The 25,160-nt window shown below is 34.1% G+C and overlaps 1 protein-coding gene across 5 annotated transcripts in view; it reads right to left on the bottom strand.

The window, feature by feature from the left end:
* Nucleotides 1–25,160, bottom strand: part of CACNA2D1 (calcium voltage-gated channel auxiliary subunit alpha2delta 1) — a 506,092-nt gene that overhangs the window by 129,636 nt on the left and 351,296 nt on the right. For all 5 annotated transcript variants that reach the window (XM_031936055.1, XM_023226696.2, XM_023226701.2 and 2 more), the window contains exon 7: nt 7,565–7,696. In XM_031936055.1, coding sequence (XP_031791915.1) covers nt 7,565–7,696 — 132 coding nt within the window. The remainder of the gene's footprint in view (nt 1–7,564; nt 7,697–25,160) is intronic.

Raw genomic sequence — 25,160 nt, 5'->3', positions numbered from 1 at the left:
TCCCAAAATAAAAACTTTTGATTGTTAATTTTAGTAAACAGCTTTGATATTCTCATCCATTCAACTTAAAAAATGATAGTCAACTTATACACTACATCAGTCATTAAATTCATGTTTTTAAAAAATGAAGTCTGATATCATCATTTCTATTTAAGAATTCTTAATTCCTATTTGATCCCTTGTTCAAATCTTTAAAATTCCACGTCTGACCATTAAAATAGCATATCCTCTGGTCAAGCTTCCCCATGTCTTTCTCCTTCTAATCATAATAATAAGTGCTTTAATCATAGTATTACAGTGCCCAAAATGTTTGTGGCACTTTGCCTACACATTAAATCCCAAACCATTCTGACATGCAAGGCCATATAATCTACCATTAATAAACCTTTTGATTCAATATTACTTTTTCTGTAACAAACTATTGGATTAACTGACCTCACTAGTCTCCAACAGTACTTGTTCATCTCCTTGTATTTTTACTTTATGCCATTCTTCCCGCCAGAAACATTTTGCCTTTTCTTCTCCATTGACTTGATTTTCAATCCAAAGTTCATAAACCTCTTTTATGGCTCTGATCCATAATTACCCCTTCTTTTTCAAAATTTCTATAGCAAATCTATTGCTACTGTCTATTTAAGTGACTTGGCATTTAATCATTTAATAATTTGTATTGCAATCTAAATTTAATATGTATTTAATTTAGATGTATAAGTTTTGACTCCCTAGATTTAAATTTTCTAAAAGGCAGAAATAACTTGTTATTTTAAAACACAAATGTGCACATAGTAACCATAGCAGAGATGCTTTTTGTTCCCCAATATCTGTTTTCCTCTTCTTACTTAGTACAGCCCCCTGCCATTTAGCTGGATATATGGCCATTTTGAAGGTAGCTATGACCAAGAGACCACTAAATTCTGGCCAGAAACAAACAAAAGAGAATGCTTTATGTGATTTCTGGGAAGTTCCCTTAAAAAGGGGGCACAGATGAACACCATTCTTTCCTTCTAATAAAGAGCACAAGTAACAATAAGGCAGAGGCCATGCTCAGAGAAAGAGTAATGAGATCTGGGGTGCAGACCCCTTATTTGTATAGTTTCCCTACCTGCCCCAGTCTATGTTAACTCTGATTGACATGAGTAAAAACGAAACTTCCGTAGTGTTAAAAACCACTAATATATACGTTAGGTTCCTTTATTATAATCTCATAGTTTTGAAATTAACAAATGAGGTAGGGTAGAGAAAGAACAAATAATAAGACATTAAGTAAATTTCATATGGACATGAAGTAGATTTTTAGTTTCCTCTGTTTTTTAATAAATACAACTAATTGTCTAAAAAAAGAATAAGGGCTGGCTATGTTGGCGTTACAATGAGCCACTGATTCCTAATAACAATTCCAATTACTGCAACAATTGGTACAATTTCAGGAGACATTAACAGGTGAAATGACCAGTTTGTACCTATGGTTTTTACAATGAGTAAGAATTCACAAAGTTGATAGCTATTGAAAGCAGTTTTTAATAGCATTAAAATTATTTTATATAATAAATTAAGAGCTTCTGAAGGAAAGAACTTGCAAGATAAACTGATTTTCCAATGAGCACATATTCAAGGAAGACATCATTAAATATGAGTTCCTAATCATATCTATGCCATGAGCTAGCTGTATGACTAGGGCTAGTCACTCTACTTATCCTGCAAAACAAAGACTGTGGATGTAACAAATGCTACAGCAGGCTCTAAAGCAGATAAAATTAATGCTTGCTTTGGAAATCATTTTGTTCAACCATCCCAAGTTACTGATGAAGAAATAGGTACAGAAATATAATATGACTTAGTTGAAGTACTAAGTGATGCTGATGACAACTTTTATATGAACCCAGAACTCCTCATACTCTACCTACCTTCCAAGAAGGAGAGGAGAAAGAGAAAGAAGAGGGTGGAGAAAGAGGAAAAAAAGAAAAAAGAAGGGAGAAGAAAAAGGACAGATACCAATGATTTTCATAGCTTATTTCCATATACATCAATGAAATTATAAAGCAGGCTAATGTTCAGTCCACGGACAGACAGCAAGAGTTTAAATATCCACTAATTATGAAACTACTTTTTTGAGTCAGCATTGCATAGTCACCTTTATATTACGTTAGCTCTAGAGATCTCACTGGAAGTCAGTGTTTCTACATTTAAATAATCTGATAAATGAAAATAATGAGAGTACTCTAACTTTCCCCTACATCTGGGCAATATACTCCAAACAGATTTAGTGCTTCTTATTCTCTTAACAATTCTACAATTTAGGCATTGTTATCCTCCTTGTTACACAGCTGAGGTCAATGAGGGTTTTCCAAAGGTCATCATCATACAAAGTTTACTGGTGGAGCTGGGGTTTATATTCTGGCTGTTTGCTTCAAGAATATAATTACTGTGGAATCTAAAAAAGTCGATCTTGGTTGGGTGTGGTGGCTCACACTTGTAATCCCAGCACTTTGGGAGGTGGAGGTGGTTGGATCACCTGAGGTCAGGAAATCGAGACCAGCCTGGCCAACATGGCGAAACCCCGTCTCTACTAACAATAAAAAAAAAAAAAATTAGCCAGGCATGGTGGCATGTATCTGTAATCCCTGCTACTTGGGAGGCTGAGGCAGGAGAATCTCTTGAACCCAGGGGGCAGAGATTGTAATGAGCCGAGATTACGCCACTGCACACCAACCTGGGCGACAGAGTGAGACTCTGTCTCAAAAAAAGAAAAAAAAAAAAGTTGATGTCATAGAACACAGAGTCTGATGGTGGTCACTAAAGATTGGGGTGGTTACAAGGGAGGATGGGGAGATGTTGGTCAAAGGACGTATAATTACAGTTAGAGATCAGGAATAAATTCAAATGATCTAAGATATAAACGGTAACTAGTTAATGATGATATATAGGCCATAATAACTGTTAGGTGAGGCTTTGTTAATTAGCTAGATTTAACCATTCTACAATGAATGTGTGTGTGTGTGTATGTCAAAACTTGTACATATTGTCTTTCAATTAAATTTTTTATGTTTTATTTTAATTATTATGGGCATATAATATTGACGGGGTTAAATATATATATATATATATTGCTCACCTGCCTCATGGCATGTGACTCTGCTTTAAGTAGCATATTAATAATCAACAAGAATATATTTTAGATTCTGTTGTGAATCAGAAGGTTCTAGTTCCTGCAAAACATTTTATTTTCAATAGCTCTGTAGCAAGTATTCGCTTACAAAAATAAAAATTGGTAGCTTACCGAATTTAAAAATGAAAAATATAAAATTCTATATATCTGGCTGAATAGGTTTTGCTTGATCTTTACAATACTGTGATGTAATGGGGAAGCTGACTTTCTGATATTACAAATATATAGAAATTGAAAGCCTGAAAGAGAAGGTTGATGAATTTAGCAAAAAAAATACAAGACAATCAGTTAAGCTTAAATTTCAATAAAAAATAAATACCTTCTTAGTAAAAGTGTATCACAAATATTGCATGAAGCATACTTACACTAAAAGGTTCTTCATTGCTTATTTGAAATTTACATTTAATTGGACATCCTTTATCATATCTGGCAACCCTACAGAAAAGTGACCTAAGGCCATCAGCTAAAATCCATCTCTTCTGACCAGTTTCACTATATGGTGTTGTTGCCTGACTTTATGGCTTAGTCATGTTTAGATTCCTTCCAGAGTTCTATTTCAGTTTCCTTGTTAACCCACTGTAAGCTTCAATTATGTTCCTTAATGTCCGAGATAAAGAGAAAGCTGCATTTAGGCAAAATTATTCTAGTTGACATGCACTATTGTAGAAATACCTACTGTTCCCTATTTTCAAAGTACTTTTCATCATATTATCTCATTGATCACAATAACCCCCAGGGGATAAAATGAGGAGTTATTAATATTCTACTTTTTCAAATTTGATGATTAGGTCTCAGAAAGTTTAGGAGACCTACCTAGGTTCTCACAGCTAGTAGGGAGATCCTAGCCTGAGGGTCAAGTCGTCTATGTAAAAGTTCAATTAAGTAGAAGTAACATATATGCTGTTTCCACTTACTGTTAAGATAATTAAAATACTGAAAAGACTATTTTTGACCTCTGGTTTAATATACAGTAAACAGGGGTGAGTCCTTCTATATTATTTTACTTCTATCAAAATGATAAAATCAGAGAAGTACATATAGTCTGCCAAAAAAGTTTTTAATCACGTCATTTAAATAAAGCTTTAAACTTGGTTGTTTTTGTGTTAAAAACACAGTCTTACAAAAATGAAACACAATCATGCACTTTTAAAATTATGACATTGTCTCGATGTCTTTACTCAAGACTTGGTTCTATTATATCGCTATTGTCAGAAAAAGCAACTTGGTAACAGATTCACTAAACTAAAATCGATTCAAGTGTATTCTATAGCAGTCAAGTGGGCTATTTTAAAGATCTTCCTGTAACAGGTAAATGAATTCAGCCTCTTATTTGGTGAGTCCATTTGCTTGCCAAACTCTCACTTCAAACCTAGGTATTATGAGTGGGCACAGGGTTGCTTCCCCAGCTAATGTTCTGGAAAGACTGATGCAGGACTTTCCTCAGTCACTGTGCCAGCCAGAGATCTCCGGTGGGTGATGCCCCTGCCCAGTCCTTGCTTGGGCCCGGGTTCACTGCAGGAGACACCCCATCTACTCTGCCTGCTGGTCAGCACCCGGCCTGCATTCCGGTGTGGATCCCACAGTCATTGTGTCTGTGCACCCAGCCTCTGGCGGGAGGGGGTGTGTGAGCAAGTGAGTGCTGGGCTCTGGTCTGCCATTCCAAGTGCTGGCACAGAAGTGGGCTGTATGTGGGGCTTGTGGCTACAAAAGGCATGTCGTAAGTGACTCCCGTGGTGGACTCTGGCACCTCGAATGGGGAAACGTGCCTCTGACCCCAAAGCACATGTGTCGGGCAGCTGCCCTCCACCAGCAGAGGGCAGAGGGCCACAGCGTTACAACTTCCTTTGTACCCGCATTTCGTAGATTCTTGTCACACTTCCAAAAAGAATGAGCTATGCTGACAATTGAAGGGTGGGGAGGGTGGAGAAGAATCTTATTGAGCAATGAGAAAGCTCTCAGAGGAGAAGGAATGTAAGGGTCATTGCCCACCTGATGTCAGATCTTCTCTTGCTCAGTGTGGTTGGTTTTCATGGACTTAGAATGGAGAGTTCATGTTGATTGGTTTCTAAGTATTCAAAAAAGGCTAAAACAAAGGCACCACTCAAAGGCGGGCGTGACAGTGTAAAAAAAACAATTAGGAAAGGGTAGGTATATGTGAAACAGGTGAAGAGCAGGGCTCAATCAGAGGAAAGCACATCAAATAAGAAAAGAGGTTCTCAATCTGGTCCGGGGATTTACCAAACTTGCAGCTAGGCTTTAAACGGTCTTCGGCTTGAAGGTAGTGTTTCACCAGAAACCCGCCCCATCTTCACAGATTTTGTCTGTCTCCTGCCTCTATCAAGACCACATGAATTCTGCTAAATATCTAAATACGTTTTCCAAGATGAAGCAAACAAATGTCAACACATTTGAAAATACATGATTAGTGTTAAAAAATTAAAGCCATCATCCCTCAAATAGCATTTGAAATTAAAGAATTACAGAATATGTTTTATTAGTAATTTTTAAAGTTAACTGCTATTCGTTAAAAGAGCCATTTTTGAAAGGTGTTTACAATATAACTTATCTTTCCATCCACCTCTTGATCCCCATGTTTTATCTCCCATTTTGGATGCATTCTTTCCTTCCTCTCCTCTTGTTTTTCTCTGGTAACCCTTTTCTCTCTTCCTCTACATCATCATTTTCTCTCTGATACTGTGCTCTTGGTTGCTCATTATCATCCTAATTTTCTTTTAATTATCACTTCCTTCTTTGCCTTACTTCTATACGGAATATTGTTGTGATAAATGATATGTGAAAAGACTTGAAAGCTACATAATGATGTAAGTTGTTGACAAATACATTCTTACATTTGTATATTACAGAACATTAGATGTCTATTTCCTGTATTTTAAATTATATCAGGCCTTATAATTTATAAATGTTTTATAAGACCTGATATAATTTTAAGGTTTATTACATCAGATTTATTATGTGCATGAGTAGTGTTGTCTTTTTCCTTTACGTTATCTTATATAAGTATTATATACTCAAATTTTAAGTCTTTTGATACATAGTATTTAACATGTTAATAAACTAACAACATTATGTCTAGAAGGGTTCTACTAAAATAAACAATATTTCATAAAGGGAAAATTCCCCTATTATAATGATAAACTACATGATATATTACCATCAGATATGAATACAAATATTTAATTATAACTCATTTTTTCAATATTTAATACAAACTTGGCTTCTCCTAGTGTGTTGGACTTATGCGGAAACATTATTACTGATTTTACCATCTGGGATCTGCAACCCTGTCCAAATTATATGGTCTTTACCTAATTTGAGTACCGATAGGTTCATTGATATCCAGATACTTACATTCATTGCTATAATACTACAACCCAAAGTTATGCTTTCTAATTTTTATTAACCCCTATTTACTGCTGTGACTTTTTATATGAATAACTCAATTTGTTAAACATGTTTAGGACACCCAAGTCTCAAGAAGAATTATGCTATTTAAAGTCATACTGTAGCCATTTAAAGCCAAATTACCTAGCATGTATCCCGTAACTCAGATCATGTTTGACAAAGAAACTGCATTTTATGTTTTCCAGCTTGTACTAAAAATTGGAGAAGTTAAAAACACCAACAGACATTTCACTTAAAGTGTTTTCAGGATGTCCTAGGAATTAATTTTTCATGTTTTGTTATAGAAATTACTATTTATTTCTCCTTACTTTTTTACAATAATACATATTTATAAAGAGACTTTTTCATTTTAACATAAAACATATTCATCTTCATTGAGTATATATGATCACTGAGATGACTCAGAAGTAATATAACCTGACACATAAGAAAAACTATATTTTCTTTGTGATTTCATTTTATTTCTTGTCCTACTCATTTTAACAGATCCACATCTACTGATTAAAGAAATACATTAAACTTTTGTTACAAATTTCAATCACAGACCTAAAACCTGAAGATAAATATTTCAATTAATTTATAAAAATTCAATTCAATTCTCTAACGTGACTCACAGCTTGGTGCATGCTGAGCAGTTGGGCCTTGATCTCAGAGCTGTTTTAAGATTGATGGTAATTTCCTGTTCCAGGTTATATGTTTGGCAGCGTCTCGGGCCTCTACCCACTAAGGATACCTGCTCATGGTCTCACAGCAGCATGGCCTGATTCCAGGTACTAACAGCTCTAGTTGCTCCTTAAGTATTTCAGTTTAAAGTGATTGTGGTCAATCTAAAGCCATGTAAAGAGGAATATTCCTTCCTTATATAAGTAGTGTGATACAGTCATCTTTTTCTTACACTATCAGGGAAGATAACAGAGTATTCTCCAGAAACATTGAGGCTGGAACTTGACAATGATTGAATCACTAAGCACCTACCTGGATAATATCGAGCCAGGCCAGTGGCACTGCCAAAAACCTGCCACAACAGTGAAGGGTCTTCCTCTCGATTTTTTTTGAAAACTTCATCTAAGGCACTTGTCCAGTTGAGTTCATTTAACACAATTGTTGCTAACAAAAAAAAGAGAAACAATTAATTCAAATTTATAAATAAAAACTGAATCTGTCTTCATTTATTTAGAAAATAATATTAAATATGCTTATTGTTCTACTTCTAAAAGAACTCTAATCCACTGGTTATCAACGTTTTCGACATTTTGGAGGACAGTTTGACTGAACCTACTACCAACATGTACACAGTATTCATTGAAAGATGATAAATCAAGACATTTATCCTCTGGAGAGAATTTCTGAAAACAAAACTTTATATGACAGTAGCCTTAGTGACATTTTGGCCTAGGTTATTCTTTGTTGTGAGGTCTAATCCTGTGAACACGTTTGGCAGCGTCTCGGGCCTCTACCCACTAGACACCAGTACCTCCCCACTCCCAAGCTGTGACAAGTGAAAATGTCTCCAGACTGTCAGACGGCCCCCGTGGGCCAAATCCCTCCTGGTTGAGAACCACTGTGACACATAAAATATGAGGAGGTATGAGTGGTATTCCTTTTTATCCTCAGAGGTAGTTCTGAGGAAAACTATGGGGCACCTTAGGACAGAGTTTTAAGACCACAGTAATCAACTATTGATGACTCTCTGAGGCAGAGCAACATAAATTAGCCTGCTAGTTAAAAAAAAAAAAAAAAAAAAGTTGTCGTTGAGCACAGCTTATTAACTATGTTTACATAACAAAATTGTACGTATTTTAGTAATGGGAAAATTTATTCAGAGGCTTGACAATATCAGTGTTTGAAACCAACCAGCTGACACTTTATCACTACCTTCATAAACAATGGTGTTTTTTTTTCCTCCTGGTTAGTTCTATTAATAATAGAGTACGGTGCCGATAAGGGCCAGGTGATTGATTTTGATATGTATTTATAACTAGAAACTGATCTTGGATAGGTATTACAAACATATACCATTCATTACAATGAAAGCAAAGCAATTATAATGCAGGATATAATCTACGTTAAAATAATACATAATTTATAATCACAGGTCTTCATGATCATAACTTCTCAAGTCTAGCATACTAAAAACTGAATTGGCCTAAGATAATTTTCCCTCTACACAAAAACATGACATAGAAAATTTTCTATGTAAAATATACACCATGCCCCGAGAGATTAGCAGACTGGGCCACTTTGCATTTCACAATCTCTGACCAAGCCTGAACACAGTGAAAATGTGCTTAGGATGAAGACTGGAGATACAGCTTAACTTTCTTCTATTTTTTTCTGTGATGACAGCAAATGAAAGAAATGAAAGCCATCATGGTTAAATCATGCACAAGCCTTTTTAAAGGTAAAATTAAAAGAGTGCCTGTGAAACAAGATGCACAGCCTATGTGTTTATATTTTAAAGTTTGTATCATTTACCAAAAAAGAAAACAAAAACAAGGTGATTGTGAAACTCTTCTGGGACCAGCATGCTAACGCAGTCCTCATTATTGAAAACTAACAAGATTTTCATCTTTAGGGATGCGATTACTTTCAAAAAGATCAGTTGTGTGTGTGTGAATATTCATGAGCTGCGTCAGATCCATCGTGCATCTGAGATACTGGAGAATTCATATTCAAAAGCATGATCCAATGAACACTAAGCGGCTGGTTATATGAGAATTTATATTCACACAGATAACCTGAACTGATACCCACTGTTCATGAATATTTATATCAATATACAAAATAGCATAGAAAGAGGAACATTGTGTTTTCTCTTAAACATTTATGACTTTTATAGTAATATTCTACTAAACAAATGTTTATTTATGATCCAGATAGACTTCATTAATCCCCAATCTATTCTCTCTCTTTAATTTCCTTGATTCTTTCATTCATATTAGGCAACAACATCTAGTTATTTTTAATAAAGTTTTATTTGTTTTCAAGGCTGCTAACTTTTTGTTAGTTTTGATAACTCAACAGCTACTAAGTATTGGGTACTGACACACTGATTGTGAATTATACTTTTATATACTGAGAGAAAAAGACAAGTTCTAAAATAGTCCTATTATCCTGGCAATATGTTTTAAAATTTCCAGTTGATGCTTTGAAAATTTTCTTTACCAGGCAAGCCATTACTAAGGTAGATTTCAAAATATTTTTCTCAAGATGTGTTCATCTACAAATGAGCAAATAATATAAAGATTCTCGGACTAGGCACTAGAACTGATTTGAAATTTGACTCAGAATGGAAGTATTGGTGTTGCACACCTATCACATGTTTGGTTTATAAATGTGATAATACTCAATGTGTAGTAAGATGTAAGAATACAGATACTTCCATGTGTTAGTATATAGTTACAGGGACTTTTTAATGCATTCATTATCCTATCATTCATAGTCTTTTTATGGATATCTAGAAATCAAAATTCAAAGAGGATCTACCATAGGAATGCAAAATTACTACAGCCTTTGTAGAGGGCAGTTTGACTGGATCTACCTACCAACATTCACACGGTGTTCAATGAACAATGTTCTTCAAGAGATTTGTACTATGTACAGAATATGGGTCTCCAGTTCTTCATCAGAGTATTATAGAGCAAGAATCATTCATTCAATTATACCATTCAAATTCCTTAAAATACCAAAACTAGAAAGTAGGATTAGATGGTTTCACTAGGAAAGCTTTTTCTCAAATAATATTGAAAGCAGCTTAAAAAAAGGGAAAAGAAAATATATAAAGCATCAAAGCAAACAAGGAAGAATAAATACTATTTTAGACCTTGCATTATCTGTCTATATTTTTCTGATCCACATTATGAATTATATTTGACTAATAAACCTATATTACTTTGGTACCTTGAAAAGACCAGATTATTTTTCTTCTTAACCTTATAAAATTAAATAGCTCATCCAGATTTACTAAGGTGCCCAACATTTCTCCATCTTTATGCTATTAGCGCACCCAGGATAAATAATGCTGAAATAAGAGGGTAATCTGTAGATGATGGAATAATATAACACTAAATGCACAATACTGGCCGTGCTAAAACAAGTTTATGTCATTTCCTGGATATGAATTGTGCTCTGTCATTTCCATTGTACTTACACACACATTATCTCTTTTTCTGCCCTTGCCTCTATCTCTCCCCAGGATGCCCCTTAACCCCCATCTCTGTTTCTGTGTCTCTAAATGTGAGGGTAGAGTTTATTTAGGAAGATTTTTTTAAACTATTCTGGTTACCACCGGGCAAGTCAAGTGCTTTTTAAAGTTAAAAGTTGTTTTCAGGAGATCCTTTGTTTTATATTATAAAGAGTTTATGTGGTTATGCTGGTGCCTTTCTCTATTCTTAGAAAGTATTTTTAGTCTCTCCTATTTTCCTGACACTGTAGTTTAAAAAATAAAAGGTATAAAACGTGATTCTTTCATAACAGGAAAATAAAACAAGGCCAAATTCCTTGGAAAATTATTTTCAGCAAATATTACTCTAGATTATGAAACTGTATTTTTCATTCATAAAAAAACCTGATCTCAAAAAATAATTGTGGAATTCTGATTCGCTAAAGTTCAATAAATTTCAATGAAATTCAACAAAAAAGTTTTCATTTGTCATTGTATATTACAAAGACTTTAAAATGCAATTATTATTCTATAAGTCATAATCTTTATTTGAATGTCCAGAGCAAAAATTCACAATTCAAAGGATTTTATTTAATTGTGGAAATAACAATGTAAATTAGTAGCCAAATAATGTTCAATATAAAAATTCCAGAATAAATTTTCTTTAGAAAAAAACATAATATTTTTGGCCATAAAAATCCTTTTATTTGGCGAGATATATTTAATAACTTATATAACAGGTGAATGATATTCTATAAATTGGTATTATTTAAAATTATATTGTATTTTATATTCTCAATTATATATTCTATGATCTTTTTGGCACCAGGGACTGGTTTCGTTAGAGACAATTTTTCCAGAAATGGAGGTGAGACATGGTTTTGGGATGACTATTCCACCTCAGATCATCAGGCATTATTAGATTCTCATAAGGAGCATGGAACCTAGATCACGCACATGTGCCGTTCACAACAGGGTTCATGCTCCTATGAAAATTTAATGCTGCTGCTCACCTGACAGAAGGCAGAGCTCAGGAAGAAATGCTCTCCTGCTGTGTGGCTCAGTTCCTGACAGGTCCGGGACCCGGACCAGTCCATGGCCCAGGGGTTGGGGACCTTTGTTCTATATGATACATTATTTATTATATATTATTTCAACAGTTGCCCTCTTTTTCTTCCCTACCCCTGACAAATAGTAATGCTTTACATTCATATACACTTCCAGTTGCTAGCTTCAGATGAGATTAGAAGTACAAGTGGTCAATATTTTTTCACTATAGAAGACCATTCAATGACAATCTAGCCTTGAACCTACTACCAGTTACTGACAAATTTAGCTAATTTTATTAGATTAGGAGTACAATTAGTTCTCATTTTCTGTCAACTTTTAAGAAATGAAGATCTTTATCCCTGTTAGAAAATTCGATTTTGTAAAAATTAAGTCTTTTATAGATGTCCAAGGCCAAGCCTCCTAAAAGCAGTGAATGCTTGGAAAGCAAACCTTGACTTTGAGGCCTCTATTCTGAATGGCATAACAGGTTTTCACTGATAATTGATTCAGAATGCCAAGCATACATCTCTATTCTTTGTTTACTTAGTTTTTAAAAACATGGCCTTGGTGTTCAGCAATTCGCTCTTTTAGAGTATTCTATTGTTCAGTCTGGATTCTCAAGGGAAGAAAGAAAAATCTAATTTGTAACAGCACAAAAGAAACCCCTTACATTTGCTGCTAATTCTTCTAAAAGACACGACTCTTCTATCCATAGCTTGTTTACGACAAGGAATACAGATATTCTAATATTTGACGAGCTCTGAATCCAACATTCTTCTGCAAACTTCAACCAATAAAATGTTGCACTATTGCTCCCTCTTAAGTCTGAATTAAGTTTGAATACATTTTCTTGATTTATTCAGGGCCAAGGCCTCACCATACATTGATGGCACCATGTGACTGAAAAATGTTAATGCTTTTTCTAAAGTCAACTACAGCTTTTGTAACAGCTTTATTGAGGTGTCATTGACATATACAATTGTATAAAGTAAGAAATGTGATGTTTTAAAATACCTGTATGTTGTAAAATCATCATCAAAATCAAGTTCATTAACTTATCCATCACCTCTATATAACTACCATTAGGGTAGAAGTTAGGGGAATTAATTTTAGATATATCCTCCTAGAAAATTATAATACAATATTGTTAACTTTCCTCACCATGCTGTATATTATTAGGTCTCCAGAAATTACACATCTTTTAAAACTGAATCTTTGTACCCTTACCTACAGCTTTCTAATAAAGCATATTTATGCAAGAAAAAAGAGAAAAAACATTTGTTATGACTTACTGAAAATATAAAATAACTTTAATAAGTCTTTGATAAGAGATGTAGCTATTAAAGATATGTAAGGGACAAGATACTAAAAATTACTTTTGTTTAACAATACCAAATATCATACAGTTAAATAAGTAAAGCAAGAAAACAGGCAAATATGTTTACTATTTCATGTAATTTATACTATTCTATTACACTATTGCATTGAGATAAAAATTAGCATATTCAAACTACTGCTACTAATAACAAATACAAACTTAGTAATATTAATCACTTACTTCATGCCAAGTATTAATGATTTCTTATGCATCATGTAACTTTTAAAATGACACTTTAAGTGGAATATTAGTATTATCTTCCCTTTTACATAACAAAAATAAAATCTCAAAAGGTTATACAAAAATCACACAGTGCAAGCTGTAGAGATGGCACTCAAACAAGTATACTAGATTCCAATATCCCTGCTTATGAGCTATTTATTTCTAGGCTTTCGAAACTTTTTGTGTAGCTCTTATTATCTAGAATTTTAAATCCAAAAAAACAAGATTGCCTATACCTTTGTAGCATAATGGTTCCTAATTAAGACCTATATTTCATCCCAGAGAGCATTTGGTGATGTCTAGGACATTTTTCATGGTCATGACTAGCTGGATGCTATTGGCATCTAGTGAGTAGAGGCCAGAGATGCTTTAAACATCCTACAATGCACAGGATAGAACCCACAGAAATATCAATCCTAAAAAGTCAATGGTGCCTAAGTTGAGAAACCCTGTTCAAGTATAACTACAAATACAATTGATCAACTTTGAGGGGGAAAAAAGCAGTGTACCCAATGAATAGTGTCAATAAAAAACCACAGTAAACTTCTGGAAAATAAAAGTTTATATATTTAAAACTATTTCTTTGTGATAGTAAATTTTGTCTATATTTTATTCTACATTTTGGCACTCTTTGGGTTGGGCAAATTTTCATGTTAGTTTTGGAAACTTACTATTCTCTTCCTTAAGCAGGCAAGGGTTTCAAATCTAGTTTTTAGTGCCCTTAAATGTTACCTCCTCCACACCTTTCATTTTTGGACAATCATAGAATCTTAGAGATTTTGTTTAGTTTTAGATTCAGCACTTATTGTAAATATGATTCTAAACAAAAGATATCTTTTGTGACAAATGTTCATTTCACAACATATAAATAACGTAGTCATGAAAAGAGTTGCATTATCAGATAAGCTGAGCCAGATGTCACTAATTTTATTCACCAACCCTAATCTCTGAAAAGAAAGATGTTAATAAGAAGAAACCTACTGATCTAATTAAGTGCACAGGGAAAAAAAGAATCCACTTTAAGGAGAAGACAGTGTGCATAAATATTAAAATGAATGAATCTTTTCAGTGGATTTGGCTAATGGAATCTCATCTAATCCCAATGTAAATGAAAGATTAATAAGGTACAGGGAGATGGGAAGACCAAATCTAATCTCCCTAATCATATCTCGGGCACAAGAATCTACCTCCCACTGAGGATGGGAGGGCAGAAGGCTCCGAGGCACACAAGGACCTTGATGAGGAGATAAGCCTTATTCCTACAGTTAATTTGGTACAAATGTGAAAAGGTCCTTGTCCTTGTCAGTTGTCTAGCCCCTGTATTACTGAGATTTCCGGCCTTGCCCCCTATCGCTTTAGTTTCCTGCAGATTGTGCACCTGGCCAATGCCCAGAACACAGCTGTTCTGCTTTAATGAAATCTGCAAATTGTGGAGCACAGGGGAGGAGCTCAGAAGAAATCCACTTTATTATTAAAGAAAATAAGGGTAATCCAAGGGGAATAGAAGACACTAGGATCTAATATCCTGTCTACTAATTGAAGGATTTAATGTCACTTGAAATAAAATGATAATTGTAAGATTTGAGGAGGGAGAAGGATTGTATTTTATATAAGAAACCTCAGAAATATAGGAGCCCAAGGTCAAAATATTGTTTTATCCTTCAAGCACTCTAAGTTTCTCTTCTTAGTATTATCAAAACAAAATAAATTATTAATGGTTTTGATAGCCTAGAATCACAATCACTGGCACAACATGCTACTTAAAACAAATCATTTAACTTCTTGTGCATCTGTTCATCTAAAAAAATGAATATAGCTATATAAGGATCCTAGATTGCCTATAGGGTTGGTGTGAAGGTCAAATCAATTTATGAATGAGAACTGAATTAGCAAGCGCATTTTTATTCCAGTTTTTTCCTCAGCTAGATTAAAATACTGTAAGGTGCACATCTCCTTAAATGTCTTACATAGACAACAGCTTTTGACATGTCAGCATATTGTTTTAGTCTGGTCAGTAATTTTCTTTTCCTTAAACAAAAACACATTTCTTTTACATAGAGCAATTAGAATGTAATTCTGTTGACGTTGTGTAAAGCAATATTCCTTCTGCTTAACCTCCTAATTTATTTAAACGCTCTCACATCATAAGATACTCTTCATTAGAATCAGCTAGTTGAAAATTTTCATTTCAAATTTAGGAACATTATCTAATTTGTAAATATAAACTAGAAATTTTAGCATAATTATCTGAAGGAAATACAATATCTTCTATTGATAGTACTTCACAGTCATTTTTTTTTCTTGAGACAGAGTCTCACTCCGTTGCCCAGGCTTGAGTGCAGTGGCACCATCTCGGCTCACTGCAAGCTCCACCTCCTGGGTTCACGCCATTCTTCTGGCTCAGCCTCCCAAGTAGCTGGGACTACAGGCGCCTGCCACCATGTCTGGCTAATTTTTTTTTTTTTTTTTTTTTTTTTTTTTTTTTTTAGAGACGGGGTTTTCAACATGTTTCCTCGTGATCCGCCTGCCTCGGCCTCCCAAAGTGCTGGGATTATAGGCGTGAGCCACTGCACCCGGCCCACTTCACAGTCATTTTTATGAGAAATTTTAGTATTTGTAATTAAATGTGTAAATAAATTGTTAAATTTCTATTGTATATTTTAGAGTAATATTTCATTAAATACATAGCCTGCTAAATTCTGGGTAAATGAGAACAACAAGAAATACCCTAAAGATCTTTCATTTAGACCTTAAAAAGGGAAATAAAATGTGTGAGTTTAAAAAACATCAGAAACTCTGAGAGCAGAGAAATGAAGCTGGAAGCCACAAAAGAATGAATATGCAATTAAGACCAAATTTAAAGGACTCCAAATTAAAGTGTGTGTGTTTTTTTTCATGCATACTATAGGTTTTCTTGCTGGTGAAGCCTTTTTCTAAGCGGTATTTTTTAAATGAGCATGTGAATGTATGTAATGTGTGCAAAGACTGTTCTCATCCATTATCCACCCTCTCACAGACTGCACGTCTTTCTGTCAGAAGTAACCACTTGACCTTGGGAGAGTATTTCACCCTCTCTAAACCTCAGTTTCCTCACCCGCACAGTGGGGATAATAATAGCATCTGCATCACAGGGCCATTTTTGAAGATTATACATACTTAGAATACTACTTGTCATTTAGTAATTGCACAATAAATGTTACCTGCTGTCATCATTAACCATCATTTTCTCTGTCTCCTAATGCTCAGCATTTAAAATATATTTTTAATTTATCTTGATTAATTCTGATCTGACTCCTACAATGCAAGTATGAGTGACTAAAACCTAGTCTTTTCTTCTTCCTCACGGAACTCTTGTCCTTCTTACCCCAAGCCCAGTAATGTCCAACAATATACTTATTTTTTTTGCTATGAATATAATGAAGAAAATAGTCTATTAACCTTTGCATTTCCAATGCTATATAAGACAACGGCAAACTGAAAAAAAGATTTTTAATATATTATATAATTTGGTGAGAAAACAATGTTTACAATGGCATATTCCCAGTGTTCCAGAAAGCAAACCACATTGATGAATGCTGTAATGAATATAGAATAGTCACAGTAAAGTTCTAGTAAAAGAAATGAAATTATATAAGGTCTAATAGGCATAACAGACACCACCCACACATACACATGCACACACACACAGAATTATGCACATACAAGCTCCTGTTAATGCTGAGAAGAAACTCTGGCTGAGAAATACAGACCAAATTAGATAAGGGAAATCTCTTAGTTTTGCTGTGAGACTGCCCAATTGCATAAGAAATTTAGTGTCTCCATATAAATCTGGACTGCTGAATTCACAAAGAAGGATCAAAAGTATTGGAACTGACTAATGAGATACGGATGAAGAAGGATAACAAGGCTCCTGGGGACGAGGGTGATACTGTCAATGAAGCACACACAGCTTGGTACTCAAGGGTTTGTGTCAACCAGTTTTAGAACAAAGAGTTGCCTGGTGATTTTAAGATGGAAAGATCAGATCCACTGAAGCATAGTATATAGAAGTCTGCTATAATCAAGAACAGTGACCCGTTGGTTTAAACATGTACTGCTTCAGAGTGAAAAGAAAAAACAAAACACTACACATTTCAGAAATTGAACTACAGATTAATACTTACCGAATCATAATATATAAAGGTATGAATGAACTCAAGCACTATTTCTAAGACAACATGAGGTTAATATCCTTCTATCTCTAGTTGCACATGTATAGATATTATCCATTTATGCATGTATGCATACATACATGCAGAACATTATATATTTTATGTATACAGATATATGGATGGCTATACACAAAAAAATCAATATTGTCAGTATTCAGGATGCTTACAACATAGTGAGCATGACTTGTTTAGACTTTAATGTACTCATTACAGTTGACACATTAAATTTACAAGTCCTTTCTTGTGTATTACTCAGCAGACATTTTAACACAAACAGGAATCTTTTTCTCTAATAAACCATGTATTTTTCATTTTCATTCATAGCTCAATATCCCATAAAACCTTAGATTTTTCAAAGAGATTTAAAAAGCTAATTATTCTGACACGATTTTAAATATTAAAATTAATTCAACACCTGATCAAAACATGTACCCATAAGACTTTTAAAATGACTTAAAAATTTTCAATCTGACAAAAGATAATAGAGGAAGGTAAGCAACCAAGTCATGTTGGTTCTAACGCCAGTGTAGCTATCCTCATTTCTGTTCCTAGTCATACTCTTGGGTCTTTGGTGTAACCTTTAAATACCCTCCCTGTCTCTAATTCCAGCTCACTTCCATCCATTCTTCCTACTGCCACCACAATATTCTACTTGGCAAATGTCTTCCCTAATTAAAAGTATTTGTTGGTTCTCCATAAAAGCTGGTCTTTTATGATTGGCTTCCATCCATCCTTCTAGCGTCGTCTCCTACTGCTCTTTCAAACACAACAAACCCAAGCCATAATAAGACTTTTACCATTCTCAGAGGATGCAAAGTTTACTCCTGCCTCAAATGTCATTCTGTATACTGTCTCCTCTGACTGGACTGGTTTTTTTCCTATGCCTACTTGTTAAACTTCTCCCTTATTACAGTTCAGCATCACCTTCTCTACAGGGTGTTCCTCGATTTTCCCCACACCATCTCCCCTTACCCAGCAGAGTATAAACTCACTCCCAATTGCTTATATTTCTCTACATTCCTCTATTAAAATACTTCCTACATTTCAGTATCTTTATATGTATGCCTTCTATTATACTGGGTAGGGTAGGCACCATGTTATTTTTCCCGATGCCTAGAATATAGTGAAAGAGGCAATGGGATGTGACAAACCTGTGTTTAATGCACAGTTGTACAACCTTGAGCAAACTATACAATTGTACAGACTTCTAGTTTTTCAGGAAAGAGGTGGATAAAACATTATGTATAATAGCTAGGGTTACGAAAATTAAAACACACTATATTTAATGTATAACAGGCATGCCATAAACAGTAATAACTAGTATGTTTTGGTACTTACTAACAATATCTATTTGTTAATGAATGAAAGAGTATGTGAATATATGAACTGTACCTCTATGTTAGATAATTTTAAGTTGGAAGCAATTTTCAGTGAAAGGTAATAATTTTCCCATTCATTCATTACCTTTCATTCATTGGTGCCACATCATATCTGACCAAGTACAAATGGTACAACATTTCCTTTTCTTTCCTTCAACCAACAATGATAGATGATGGATGGGTATCATCTGAATCAGAGTAATTTCATCCATTCATTTAATCCTGTTTTTAGTTTCACTTCAAGTTCTGTGATAAAACCACCCCTTTAATGGAGATGTTCTGAAGAGCCTGGTGTAAATACTGGCCCAATTTTTAGATAAAACCTTTAGGTCAGTGAATATGACTATGAAGCTTCTTGTTAAGTATTCCCCAATGTCTGTGCTTCATTTTCTAATCATCCCATTTCTATCATACATTCATCCAACAAATATTTACTAAACACCTATTATGTGTCTGGCACCATTCCAAGCTCTTGGGCAGGAGAATAGGCACACTTTTTCTTAAAGAACCAGGTGATAAATATTTTAGGTCTACGGTCCACATGGTCTCTGTCACAATTCACTTTACAGCAGTAGCACAAAAACTTCCTTAGACAACACATAAACAAATGGGTGTGGCTGTGTTCCTGTAAAACTGTATTTATAAAAACAGGCAATGGGCGATAGTTTGCAGACTCCTATACTCAAGCTCCAGGGCCTATTGAGACAGACAGGACTTCTAACACTCTACTGGAAGAGAAACACAATAAACATATAAATAAGAAGATCATAACTGCTCTTTAAAGAATTAAATCTGGAGATGCCATGGAGATTGACTAAGTGGCTACTGTAGATCAAGTTGTCAGGAGTATCCTCTTTGAAGAATTGTATTTTAAACTGGTATTTTAAAGACAACTAGCCATGGAAATATTAATATAAAGCATTTTAATAAACCAGTAGACACAATGATACTGACAAATAGGAAATACCTAGATATCGACATGATGGTATTATGATCTAGTGTGATATTTCAAGGACAAACTCTCAATATCAAAATATCCTGCAATAACAAAACATCCAAACAGATACAGATGGCACAAGAGTATTGTGACAGATTATAAATGGTTTTAATTTTTTTACTATAATTGATATATCCTAGAAAGAAAAAGATGTAACTCTAGCATCATATTTAATCATTTTTTAATCACTATTTAATAATTCTTCATGAGGCTCTTAAAATTCAATTTCAAATAAATTGTGATCACTATTTTTGAAGACACTTTGAGTCTAATTGAGAAGACACATAGATAAAGCATCTAAATCAAATTTTGCTTTGTATAACAGACCCTATGAATAACACCTGCCTATCAGAAACTAAGCAAAGGTTTTGAGAGGCAGGGTAGAAGTAGTGGTCACAGAAGATTTTCTGAAACAGGTGATAAGCAGTTTAAAAGAAAGGGCAGAGAGGCAGTAGAAGGACCACATGCCTGATTCAGTGAACTCGCTGTACAGGGCACACAGGCAGAAATAGACATAGGGCATTCTGGGAGTTGAACATTACTGAAAGTGACTGAATGGATGAGCAATGTGGGGCAATTACAGGGATGTTATTAGAGACACATGATTATAATAATCTAGGAGTACTAAACTTAAAATAATCTGAGAACTATGGAGGGCCATAATAAGCTGAAGTGTGAAATAATCATATCTGCAAAAGTCAGCCAGATATGAAAAGAGAAGAGAGAAAGCAGGTACAGTCAGACTGGTGAGGAGGAATACCATTCTGAACTGAAACAGTGGTGGTGGATATAGAGAGTGGAAAGAGATTAAAAAGATGTTGAGAAAAAATCTGCAGGCCACGGTAACAAATGTGGGAAAGGAGAAAACAGGAAGCCTGGTTTTCTGGGTTGGGTTCTTAGTGTTATTAACAAAGATATGAACATTGGATGAGAGGTGCACTTGGGGACAACAGTGATACATTCAATGTGAGGTGCCTCTGAGATATCCATTAAACTGCATTGTTTAAAAAAAGGCAATTAGAGTAGTCAATCTGCATTTTAGCCATGAAGCTTATATGAAAGAATCAGATTTGGGAATCGTGTTTCAGTGACAATTCAAATTATTGATTGACTAAAATTATCACTAAAATGACACCACAAATGTCTATGAACCCTCAGGTTAAAGAGGCAAGCAAGGCCGGGTCCAGTGGCTCACGCCTGTAATCCCAACACTTTGCGAGGCCCAGGCAAGCACATCACTTGAGGTCAGGAGTTCAAGACCAGCCTGGACAACATGGTGAAATCCCATCTCTACTAAAAATACAAAAATTAGTTGGGCATGGTGGCACGCGCCTGTAGTCCCAGCTACTTGGGAGGCTGAGGCAGGAGAATCGTTTGAACTCATGAGGCAGTGGTTGCAGTGAGCTGAGGTTGCAGTGAGCCGAGATTGCGCCACTGCTCTCCAGCCTGGGTGACAGAGCAAAACTTCATCCAAAAAATAAAAATAAAAATAAAGCAAGCAACGGGAATCAGATAGAAGTTGCTAAAAGGAAGAAATGTGGACCTAACTCTCACGAACAAAAACATAATTTCCCATTAAAAAGTAATCAGTGGACTGGGACACTTTAACATTGTTTTCATTGAACTAAAATGGCAAAATGTGCTTTTCAAATATGGTTGTTGCATTTGCATTAAAATAAATGTACTGATTATAAATTCCATGTATCTATATAAAACTCAGTCTATCAAGAACAGATAATATGAAGGATGCTGAAACCAATAAAAACCCATTATTTTTTAAAGCATTATTTTTGGATTTTGCCTTTTTCAAAATTGTTATTGATATAAATCAAGTACCCAGGGATAGAATGCCTGCATATCTTATCTGTACAGCACTTTGACTAATGCTCGCTGTGCACTTGGAGAATAAGCAACTTCCCTGCTGCCTCCTTTAGAATGATGAGGTAATCTGCTGTGCTTTTACACTTACAGAAAACCTCAAGAGACTGAGGCTTGATGATTACACGGTCTTATAAGGCCATAAAGTTCTACCACAGGAGTCGTATATGTATTATAAAGACACTTCAAATTGCTGAACATACTCTCCTCACCATCACTGCATGACTCTTCTGCAATTCACTTGCACCTCTGGCTTTTTGAAATGATTTAAAACTGCATCAGAAATCAATGCATGCAGGCCAACCATCATCATTAGAAGGCTGGTCTGACAAGATTTAATTACTTAGAAACATATCAGATTTTTAATCCTCGAAAATAAAACTATAAATGACTTTTCAGTAAGATATAACACCAAAAGGCATTTTTCTCAAAACACAAAATTAGACACTTTAAGAATAAACTCAGTTTAATTTTAAACTAGTAGTTATTCTGATGTAAACATTCATGTTACACTGAAATGAATTTTACCAACGTTTTTCCCAAAACACATTTGCCTTCATGTTAATCTTACTCATGTTTTTAAAAGAATCCTTTACTTTGTCAGTTTGCATTCTGTATCAAACTGACTGAAGCCAAGATCTTTCACATTATTTGTCAGTTTCACTGCCCTTTCAAAATAAATCTGTAGCAAAGCCTTTTCATTTGTCTGATCCAGTTGAAAATCTCTTATATTCATTCTACTGAAGCATTGGTCTTCAATTTTTTCCTTCCATTCACTATTCCTAGATGTGACACTTCTAACAATTTGTAGTTAAAATCAGAAGCCTGTACATTTTTTTTACTGTTTAATATGTTCATTTGTATATTTTTCTATTTTTAAAATTACATACTCTAAAACAGGTAGCAATACCTTCTTAAACAGGAAGGTAGGAGTGTGTGTGTGAATCACTGTAGGAACTAGATTCTATTATTCTGTTCTCTATTTAAACTGATGTATACTTACTAAATGTATAATTAATGACATTTACGTTATTTAAAAAAGTAGTTCTACATGGACACAGGGAGGGGAACAACACACACTGAGGCCTGTCAGGAGGTAGGGGTAGGCGGAGGGAGAGCATTAAGAATAATAAGTAATGCATAGTGGGCTTAATACCAAGGTGGTGGGTTGCATGTATACCTATGTAACAAATCTGTGCATCCTGCACATGTACCCTGGAACCTAAAAATGAGAAAAAAAATTTCAAAGGAAAAAAATATTTAGTTCTGATACATCTTCTACACACTGAAAAAACTTAATTTTTTGTTGTGTGAGGACAGAAAAGCGAATTTTTCAGGCTTTTAGAGATTCCAAATGCAATGAGATTGAATTTACTATTTGTGTTAGTCTCAAAGGGGCTTTCCCTTAATGCAAATGTATTTTCTTGAATCCAAGAGTATGGCGATCTTTCTACTTCTTGAAATGTCTTCTTACTTTATAGAAAGGTTTTTTTTTTATTTTAAATCAAAAATCCAATTTTTATCTAGAATTCACATCCTTTAATAAAATATAATAAATCATTCACAGTTATTATTAGTGTTTTAGAGCATAAAGATGTGTTCATTAAAATGAAAACTTCCCTGAAACCCCTGGATGCTATTTTTTATGTCCATTTCTAAACAACTTCCTTCTTTCAATTTGTTCAGAATAAGTTGAAATAAATGCTATCAACATCAAAATATAGACTATCAAAGTGTACTTATTTCCTGGCTTAAGAAACTTTTATCTGGAATTTGAATCAATGCACAGCTTGCTGGAAAGATTTCTAAGCATGAAACATACACATATATGAAGTGTACAAACATATGTATTTATGCCAAGTAAAATAGAGATTTACTAGAAGATTTAAAATGGTGTTCTAAATATTTCAATTTTGAGAATGTTACCCACAAAGGTATATTTTAGACCAAGATTGATTTCCTGAACTTTTTAACTTTTTTTTTTCTGGCAAATGCTTTAATGCTATTTTCTAAGTAGAGCTTAGAAATGTTTAATTGTACAAATTTTTGAAATGTACAAATCATAGTAAGACCATAATTTTGTGGATAAACTCTTTGAAATATAATAGAATTAGAATATTTGGCAATATTTCATGTTGAAATCTAGAACTTACTATTTATACCAAACACAAATATAGATACAGATCTGCCAAATGTGTAAATGTCATATTCCTTTATAGACTTTTATCCTGGAGGATTCTTATATAAATAAGATATTATATAAGTAGATTAAATTTGTAGTCACCATACACTAACATAAAATGAAAATCTAAAGAAGAAAACAACTCTGCACGTGTACCAACTGTATATTACCAACAGAATTTTAAGTTTGGAACCAAGTGGGTATTGGTTAGAACAGACTTTCCAACATTCCCGTACCAAAGTCTCCAATATTATCATTAATATTATAATATAGCAGAAGGTCTATATTTGGCATGGCCAAAGTCTTAAGGGGGCACACAGATGATGATAGGTGACAAATACCTTCTACATTATTTACCTAGAAATTCAACAAATGAACGCCAGTAAAATATTACATGACAGATGGAATAAAACAAATGAAAATCTAAAAGTTCCAAAGTAAAATTTCCAATATATTTTTAAGTATACTTTCTTGATAAATTGAAAATCAGCAAGGCACATAATAGTCACATTTAGTCCATTGATAGCCTCTAATTTATTTTCAATTTCCATTTAGGTTTTATCCTTTGTGATCTTAATAATAAATTCAATTAAGGTGGGTATAGCAATGCAATAGTTGCAGTAATGGTATTATAACATGATACATAGTCTCTTATAATGCAAAAATGTCTCATTTTACTGATAGTTTAAATATGCTTCTGTCCTTTTTTCACCACAACCTACCAATTCAAGTTAAATTCAAATCTCTTAATTTGATTTTGACCTCTAACCTATGATTATATAGTACACGTTAGTTCAATTATTTTTGTCATAAATTAAGTGGTGTAATTGTATCAGTAGGAAAGGTTAGCATTACATACTGTGGGTCATAGATTTTGAGGTTTATATAATAAATTGGAGATATTATTTCAGCACATAAGATTTATGTATTCATGTAATACGTTCATCTGTGAACATGGTAATGAACAAAAATGTAGACTTAAAACTATTAGAGCCTAAAATCAATTTCTCCTCCAAACCTCCTAAGAGAGTAAGCTGCGGGTTTTTGTTTTCCCTAACCTGTCACTGTTTTAAAATCTGGATTAAAGAGAAAAAGGATAGAAGATTGAAAAT

Source organism: Piliocolobus tephrosceles, chromosome 8 (assembly GCF_002776525.5).
Source record: "Piliocolobus tephrosceles isolate RC106 chromosome 8, ASM277652v3, whole genome shotgun sequence".
Lineage (NCBI taxonomy): Eukaryota > Metazoa > Chordata > Mammalia > Primates > Cercopithecidae > Piliocolobus > Piliocolobus tephrosceles.
The sequence above is the reverse complement of the archived record's forward strand: the minus strand, read 5'-3'. Positions and strand labels throughout refer to the sequence as shown.